The 9,253-nt window shown below is 41.0% G+C and overlaps 1 protein-coding gene across 3 annotated transcripts in view; it reads right to left on the bottom strand.

Moving 5' to 3' along the window:
* Window positions 1-163: 163 nt before the first annotated feature.
* The window catches only part of edar (ectodysplasin A receptor), a 32,752-nt gene continuing 23,662 nt past the window's right edge, over window positions 164-9,253 (bottom strand). For 2 of the 3 annotated variants that reach the window (XM_020607640.1, XM_020607641.1), the window contains 7 exons: window positions 8,268-8,342; window positions 8,062-8,187; window positions 7,901-7,975; window positions 5,010-5,082; window positions 3,113-3,425; window positions 2,917-2,980; window positions 164-2,637 (listed from right to left, as the gene is read on the bottom strand). In XM_020607640.1, coding sequence (XP_020463296.1) covers window positions 2,258-2,637; window positions 2,917-2,980; window positions 3,113-3,425; window positions 5,010-5,082; window positions 7,901-7,975; window positions 8,062-8,187; window positions 8,268-8,342 — 1,106 coding nt within the window. In that variant the 3' untranslated portion in view covers window positions 164-2,257. The remainder of the gene's footprint in view (window positions 2,638-2,916; window positions 2,981-3,112; window positions 3,426-5,009; window positions 5,083-7,900; window positions 7,976-8,061; window positions 8,188-8,267; window positions 8,343-9,253) is intronic. The other variant, XM_020607642.1, reaches the window with a different exon arrangement.

Raw genomic sequence — 9,253 nt, 5'->3', positions numbered from 1 at the left:
CAGTTTCTTTTTTAATAAATCTGCAAAAATGTCAAAAATTCTGTGTTTTTCTGTCAATATGGGGTGCTGTGTGTACATTAATGAGAAAAAATATGAACTTAAATGATTTTAGCATGTGGCTGCAATATAACAAAGAGTGAAAAATTTAAGGGGGTCTGAATACTTTCCGTACCCACTGTATATCAAGACAAGATTTTGTTTGAAAACAGGGCTTGGTTCCATTTCATTTCAGGTCAATCCAGCACTTAGATCATTTACAGAAGTTCAATAACCAAAAAAATATAACTAAACCTCTTTTGAATTTAACTGGATTTGGTGCCCTGCTCTAAGAAGGTAGATATATTTGATTTGCACTATTTAATTTGCCTTGACAAGACATCTTAAAGGAAATAAAATATGAATACATGCTTGATAAACATGCACATTAATTTAAAGTCCTGGAGTCCAGCCCCAGAGTTTGCAATTTCACATACAACCAAAAATAATTTTAAAAAATGAACTTGGCAGCAGGTGGTGTGTTTGATTCTGTGCAGATCAGTCACAGGACATTATGCTGACAACAACAGGCACCAGATCACTCCTATTCCCCAGAAATAAGATCAAACTGGGTCTTTGCATTGCTTGTTTAAGTTGAATTTTGGAGCTCACTGCTTGAGTTTAACCAATAGATAAAGCAGGACATTATACTACAGCATCTGTAAACATCAACACTATAATTGGAGCTAAGATCAGCATTTCTTCACAACATTTAACCGGATGCTTATTGGAGCCACCCTCAGTCTGACTTATGTAACTGGCTTCAGCTGCTTTTCAGAAGTGGACAAACCACACAACTGCATATTGTTCTCATTTGCTATATTGGTGCCAAAGTGGAGAGGGGAGCTTAAATCCTGTCTGAGCATGACCACAAAAAATGAGCAAGATATCGCTGCTTCCACCATGACCCGCTGCATTCTTGTGCCGTTCACAGTGTAGCAATCCCGGGGGCAGTTATTCATACCCCTGCCATGGTATCTATCTTTTTAATGCAGGCGCTAACAGATTTTCCACTAAGCTTTCAGTGGTTAAGTGGCCCTAAATACTTAATAGGGTGCTGGAAAGCACAGGCACTTTGCACCCGCTCTGTAAACCACAACACTTCATCCTATTAGGGGCCCAGGGAGCCACACACCAAATAATTAGGGCTGGCGGAAGCACTGGGCCACAGCACTGGGGCAACAGGGAAGCAAAAAGGGGAGAGGAAGGAGTTACGAGCCGGGGAGGTCACCGACTAGGTCACTGCTGAGGAAGCTGTTGTAGAAAGAGCTGTTGTTGTTGTTGGTAAACAACATTGCAGAATCAATCCAAAACTGACACTAGACAGTAGTTTTAAGCAAGTTAACAATACCAACGTAATATCTCTGAGCAATTTTTTTTTTAATCGTGAGTCAACAAGAGACACAGGGTTATTCACAAATGCCCAAAGTTCACAAGCCATGTCTACCAGATGAAAGCTGAATGATGTTTTATCATTTCCAGCCAGGCACAATGATTGCATCCTAAGTAGGGAGCTTGTATCTGCCGTCTTTCCTGTTGGGATGACAGCGTAGCCAAAGGCACAGTCACGAATGTGAACTGATGCTGTGGTTAGACCAGGTTGTTTCTGTACACAGACACAAACATCTCACTGTGTCAGGAGCAGGATGAAGCAGAAGGTTCAGTGAGAGGACGCTCTGTTATAAACCCGGTGTGCCTGTAAGAAAGGTACTAATTGGCACTGATGCACACCATTGTATCCTTTTATATGATTTGTTAAACTGCATAAGAATTTTTGTACCAAAACTTTGGAAAAAGAAAGTTGTTATTGTGGTGCGTCCAGCGCACAGTAAACCCAGCTGTTTTCTGCTAAGACTCTGAGAAGGACAACAACCTAATAAAACAGAAACATATTCTGATTAGTTTATTCTTGCTGAAAATAAAATAACTGCAGTAGCCAGCTGGTGGACAGTCCTAATCTATGGCCTTTGATTTTTGTCCTTCTCAAACTCTGGAGTACATTACAAAGACCATACAAACCATTTCAGGTGACTAGCTTCTTGACAGAGAAAACCCCAGATAGGATAAAAAGACTGCGCCTGGGAAGGTCCATTGATATTCTTCATGTGGTGGGGGTAATGTGTGTACGCTATATGTGCTGTCCTTCTCTCAGCAGTATCTGTCCTCACATAAATGTACTGTATATGTATACTGTTGGGCAAGTCTCTGCTCCACCATATATTTAGACACTGGCGCAGCGCTGGGATGGAGATGGGCACGGGGATGGACAGACCAGCTGGCTGTGAAAGGTGCCGATTCCCTGCCGTCCAACTGCCATCTCACTGCTGCCCAGCACATCTGAGCAGAGTGACTCCACAGCGTCTAGCCTCTCTATCTGCACCAGGCGGGTCAGGAGGTCGGGGATGCTGTAGCCCGCCGTGCTCACCCTCTCAAAGAGCTGTAGGCCATCGCTCATGCCGCCAATCTCATCACGCTTCAGGCCAAAGCTCTCGGCCAGGTGCCTCCACGTCTTCACCACAGCCGCCTCGCTGCTGTAGGAGGAGCTCAGCATGCGACTGGCCTTCTCCAGACAGTCAAAGGGAAGCTCTGTGGGGCTGAGGCCTGGAGAGGGACAAAAGTATCACACGCAGACAAACAATTGTTCGTTTTAGTCTTCATTTTATTTTCTTGTAGAAAAATAATAGTGTAGTGAGATATTTAACTCTTTCAGATGTACTTTCACTTCTTTTAGCAATTTTACTGAAAATCACAGAGAATATAATTTCTCACTTGAACACAGTCCTTAAGAAGAGTCCATTTTCACCAGAAGTATAGGCAGAAGTTCATTCTTGAATTAAAAACTTGATAAAATGGATATGTTTCTCTGTGTGACAGACTTACCCTCTGTCACATTGCAGGCTCTGGCATACAGATCCAGGATCTTTTTCCTTCGACTCTGCAGCATCTGTGTGGTTAAAAAAAACAAAAAAAAAAACAAGTACCCTATGATTTCCAGATGATACTCGGATGAGGGTCTGTTCATTATCATAATTTGTTTTACTGCAGTAACATCTTTCAAAATGCCCTTCTTTCCTACCCCTGGGGTTTTATTGTTGTTGTTGATTGCATTCACACTGCTGATGTGGTTAGTGCTGGTGATGTGGTTGGTATTTGGGATGTTGTGGGCCTGGCCAGCTGTGATGGTAGGGGTCCCGTTGCAGATATGGTCTCGGTCCAAGAGGCCCAGATTGAGAAGGCAGAGGTCGGGCTTGTTGCTCCGGTTGACAAGACCCAGGTTTGGATCGAGGTTACTGGTATTGGCTGAACCCTGCTTCTCAGACGCTGCCTCTTCATCGCTGTCAATGCTGCGGCTCAACAGCTGCTCATTCTCTGATGATGCGTCATTTTCACTGCACACACAAAACACACACACGAACATTATAACCATCATTAAGGTAGGGTTTATTATTTTACTAGGTGTACATAATGAACTGTCCACTGAGTGTGTACCTGTGATGGAACCTGTCAGCTGCTTTACACTCATACATATTAATGCAAAAGGAGTTATTTAATTTCCAGTACAAACTGTTTTTCTGGTGAGACTAATGCACACAGAATGACTTGTGTCTTTGCAAACAGGAACTTTGACAAATGAAAATGAACTGGGAAAGAATGCTGCTGTTGTTGCCATAGCTGCTGGTGTTTCTACGCCGCTCCTGTGATTGACTGAATAGCTACAAGTTGTACAACATGATACCATGTAATATCATTTTATTACCTGTCCTCTCCCTCTCTGCGCTTGTTCTGGATTTTCTAGAAAAAGCACCTTGTTGACAGAGATGCTGACAGGATGTCATTGTTTTGCAGTCCCACGCTCTTTTCCTCTAAACACACACACAAAATGGCATTGTTTGCCCGACATCTAACACCCACTCTGGCAGCTAAAACAGTGAGTTAGCACATCCTTTGGCATGCTGCTATACCACAGTGTTTATTGCTGTTGATGCTGTGAAGTGTGTGTGTGTGTGTGTGTCTCACCTATTCCCTATTTTATACCCCTTGCATATATTGGAGCAGTGTATCAATCTAATCACGTATGCTACAAAGACTGTACCATTTGAGCACAAAGGCTCACTGTCTGTTTATGTGCTATACTGAGCTCTAGCATGAATTTCCATGCTTCTCCTGCACTTATAAAGCAGCATTGTCTGCACATGGGAGATGAGATGTATGCAAAAAGGTGAGAAAACTGTTGTTCTTTTGTTGTCTGCCCAGACGTGCTTTCACCTGGTGGTGGTTTTAGGTGATGTCTGGAATAAATACCCCTATCCGCTCCAATAACTACCCCGCCTGCTCATCTCACAGCGATTGCTAAGCTTCAGGGCTCATCTGTACTACCTTGCACCCCCCAACCCCACGTCTCTGCCTGCTCCAAAGCCACATAATAGCTCTGCTTCATTAAAAAGAAACCTCAACTGAACTTGTTTTTAACATGCCTCACACACACATGCATATACTGTGTGTGGAAAAAGCAGGGGGGAAAAAGACAAGCCAGCAGCAATGATACTACTACTGCAGTGACTTGTTCTGTGGTGACTTAATTACGTGCAGATGCTGGAAAAATGATAAAAGCTTCTTTCTGTTGTGTAGAGTCTCTATGATGCCGCCTATAGTACAAATAAACACACATACAATGCACATTCAAAGATCATGGTACATTGGCATATGTTGGGGATGAAGTTAAACAGTAAAATGGTATTACAACTGCATGCCCTGCAGTGATCGATAAAGGACCGTGTCCGCCATTGGAAATCTTTTTTATAGCTCAAAATGTGCTGTATCTCCATTTCCACCAGTTCTTTTACTACAGGGATCATTATGCTGCCTGGATTTGACCGCTGATCGATGTGAATCAGAGTTTATCTGCTCACAGCTTGTTAAACTGAAGAGGGGCAGTGTGGTGCAGTTGTGTGTGAATCAGAGCTGTCTCTCACCTTTTCACAGTCTTCTGAGGAGGAGCTTTTAGTTTGTCAAACTCATCTTTCTCTGAGTAGATCACCACATTATCTAAGAGAGAAAACGAAAGGTTTACGGGTGTTGGTTTGGGTTTTTTTTTTTTGGACTATATCTAACAGAGAGAAAGAGGTCAGTAATACAACCCTGCAATTCTACTTCAAGGACATTAGTTCAAGGTCTGTTGTTCTATTATTTATGGAGAAAAGAACTCTGCTGGAGAATGGCAAATTGAAATTTCTGTCATCTGAGTCTTATTTCTTCTTTTAAAATTTATATATTGGCATTTTAACTGCTATGTACTGATATATCTCACTGTGACATGCACTAAACAGAAAACAACAAATAAAATAATATAAAATAGTTTCTGCTAAAACACATTTTGAAATGCAGGGAGGTAAAAATCCAAACACCTGAACTTCAAACATTTAGTGTAATGCAAGTGCTGCGTGGTACAGTGCACTAGTGCCAATGCTGATTAAAGATGTGAATAGAGACAAGATCTCAAATCCAATTTTGTGGGCTTTGATCTTTTATTACTAAGCAAGACCAGATTAAATCAACATCTATAAATAGATTTTGGCACGTGTTAGCGTACACAAAAGAGAAGAGATTCCTGAGGCCAAAAGGATTTATACCTGGAACAGAGAAGCTGCTGTTAGAATGATCTAGACAATGATTACACTGACTATTAAGTTAAATTGGGCTTGCTTCATTGATACTGATAGGAATAGACAGCATAATGAGTGAATACTTAAGTGGAAGTAATGCTGTGTGTGTGTGTGTGTGTGTGAGAGAGAGAGAGAGAGAGAATTAATGTGTCTGTGTCTTTCATCTCACAGCGGTATTAAGTCAGTGCCTCCATGAGTGACAGCTAGCTCCGGTATGGGCTTCTCTCCCACATACTCTACACACACAGTCATTCAAAATGCCTTCACACACTCATGATAACTCAACATAACATAACTAACAAAGCAGATATGTATTTTTAGTCATACCTTAACCACTCTATTATGTTTTCTTTAGCATTACATTATTGAGTTAGTGACCTCGTTGTACCACACAATGTGTCTGTAGCCACAGCTCCAGTAAGTGTGTGTTCTCATGCACACCACATGTAAGTGGTTAGTCAGTCAGTCAGTCTGAGCTTGAAGGTTTACAGAGCATCTTTGTCAGGAGAAATGGCTCCTGGAGCCACATATAGCTTTAACTTTGGAAGCTTCACATTCCACCAAGAAGTACTCATCAAAGTGCAGGGCTGTCAGGCTACATGCACCAACACACACACACACACACACACACACACAAAGTACACACCTGCATTTGCTTACATTATGCTAAAAATCATAAATATTCACTTACTTACTAGACTGACACACAGCGCCCACACTGTATTTGTGTTTAAATGTGATTCAGCTAGATCTGATGAAATGATACGGTTTGTTTGATTGCACCTTTATATTGTATTAGTCCTTACAGGGCAGATCTTAACATGTTCTATAAATTATACAGACATACATGCTGTTCCAGAGAAGGAAACGCTTCTTTCACATGAAATAGTTACCAAAAAATCTGCTATTTACAGCTCCAAACAAATAACACCACAGAAGAATGTTACATAATGATGTTGCAGATGTCCACAGATAGCCTACAGTGTTGGTGTCAACAAATAAGCCAGTTAGCTTAGAAAGAATTTTGCTGCACGACTGAGTGAAGTTATACACAGTGTTGCTCTAATCACTTCTGGGTGGTATATGTTCATACCTCAGCTGACTCTCAAGCAAATTGTGCGCTATGCCACTGCGGCAATTTTGGAGTAATTTTATAATCTAAAAGTAATTATAGTTTATCTGTTACTGAGTTCATAACTCAGTAGGCTCTTTTTTGGGAATTGTGAAATTGGTGAGTCGAGATTATGGAAGCATGGTAATGATCTGTTGGCCAGCTCTTTTTTTTTTTACACATATGAAAGCATTGAGAATGGTAGGGGGCAAACGTGGTCTGCACAACCTGCCCAGGGTAGACCCTCACCCAATTTCAGCTGGGATTGGCTCCAGCACCCCTGTGATCCTCTTCAGGACAAGCAGTATAGATAATGGGTGGATGGATGGGTAGATGGTCTGCATATAAGCTCACATAAACACTCTCTAATGTTAGTAAAGTATTGTATGTTCATGCTTTACTTTGTTTCTGCATTTTATGTTTGCTTTTTCCAGGTTATAAGAAGCTATTTCAAAATATACTTTATACTTTTGTACCTTTTGAATTCCAAAAGAAATATCTTATACCATTTACTTCATATGATCTCAAAGTACTGTAGACTTTTACTGTCCAGCTTTAGTTTAATGGAAAAAAATCACTTGCATCTAACCATTTGTATGCATAGTCTTCTTGAAATGAAAGTCATATTAATGGCACAATATTGCTGCACTTAGTCTGACAGTGAGTTCCTCACCTACTCACTAGTATTCCAGTTATTAAAATGAATTTTTGGAGTATTACATTATACAGCATTTGTGGTCAGAACCTGGACCGAAGCCATTATTCCAATTTTGAGAAACAATTAATATACTAGATTGGAGTAGTGAGTCAAAAGCATGCCTGCACCCACGCATATGGCTGACATTAGGATCATGTATACAATTCTATGAATAACAGGATCATTTATATTTTATGTAAACATCACATCTGGAACATAATCAAAACTAGAAAAAGGCTCATAACCATGTAAACAAACTGCTAGACGCTCGCAATTATGGAATTAGAATTAGATCAGCTTGTCAAAGGCAGCAAACAGGAAGCAATTAAGACACTTAAAAACGGTGTGAGCTAATTAATTATTCATTGTGTGTGTCTGTGTGTCATGTCTCACCAGGGACATCTTTCTTTTCTTCCTGTTTGTTGTTCTGAGCCTCCACTGCCTTCACAATTTGTCCCGAACAGCATACTGCAAACACAAACACACATGGAAGGTCATAAACACAAAGGCTTCCCTTTAAGATGAGACTCTGTGTCTGTGTGTATATGTGTTACCCTGGCCACTTGGTTTGGCCTTCAGGATGTAAAACATGATGATGAGGACAATGGCAATGGCCATGATGAAGATGGTCGACATGGCGATAATGAGAGCTGTTGCTAGGTGACTTTGTCCGTTGAAGCCTGAAACGTGGAGAGAGTAATGTAGAGCGGTACTAACATTTTGTGTGTTTGTATTTTTGAGTATGTGTGTTTGTACATACCTTTATCTGGGTGAGGGAGTACAGTTGTGCTGCCAAGGTCAGTAGGTTTTTCTCTTGACCCTCTGCTTGGCATGCCTGTGAAACACATGCACACATTGACTGTGGATGTCATAGTGAAAATATGTCTCCTGCTGTTTGCTCATACATTTATCAGAAGGATAACACACATCCTAGCCTACTGTATGGTCTATTTAGTTTCTTTTTCACCGCAGCTGCATGTCTTTGGACTGAACATACAAGTTTCCACACACAATTTGAGTGTTTGATAAGCCAGCAGATTAATTTAAGCCAGCGGTTTTCAACCAGTGGTCCACGGCCCCCTGGTGGTCCGCATAGGCATTGCAGGTGGTCCCTGACCATGTGTTCAATAATAAGCCATAGTGACTTTCAGGATTAAAGTAGTGCCCATGCATCTGGTGTAGCCAACCCAGTACATTCAGAATGGTGGTCCCTGTGTTGCATTTGGTTGAAAACCCCTGATTTAAACAATAACAACAACAACGGACAATTTAGCTATTTTGAAAAATATGGTTATTTGCCTTCTTGTCAAGAGTCAGGTAAAAAGACTAATACCATTATCATGTCCTTATAGTAAACATAAAGCTACTGCCACCTGCCAGTTAAGGGCTTAGCACAGATACAGGTTATGGGGAAATAACAGCTAGACTGTCTGAAGAACAGATTACCCAAACCAGTTATAACGCATATACAGGATATAAGAAGTAAATGACTGGGTTTTAGAGGTGCTTGTGGGTGGATTTTGTTACCTTTTGATGGAGCCAGAGTAGTTGTTTCCCTGTTTCCAGTCTTTGTGATAAGCTAAGCTAATTATCTGCAACACATGTACTGTACAAATGTGACGATGCCATCAATTTTCTTATTTAATTGTTTGCAAAATGTCAAACTTTTTTATAGCAGTGTGAAATAAAAGAATTCTTTGTCTCTCCATTTCCTCTCTATCACTCCCCCCCCCCCACACCACCCAC

Source organism: Monopterus albus, unplaced genomic scaffold (genome assembly GCF_001952655.1).
Source record: "Monopterus albus unplaced genomic scaffold, M_albus_1.0 scaffold88.1, whole genome shotgun sequence".
In the NCBI taxonomy this organism is placed as follows: Eukaryota; Metazoa; Chordata; class Actinopteri; order Synbranchiformes; family Synbranchidae; genus Monopterus; species Monopterus albus.
This window is presented reverse-complemented; position numbering and strand designations above follow the sequence as displayed.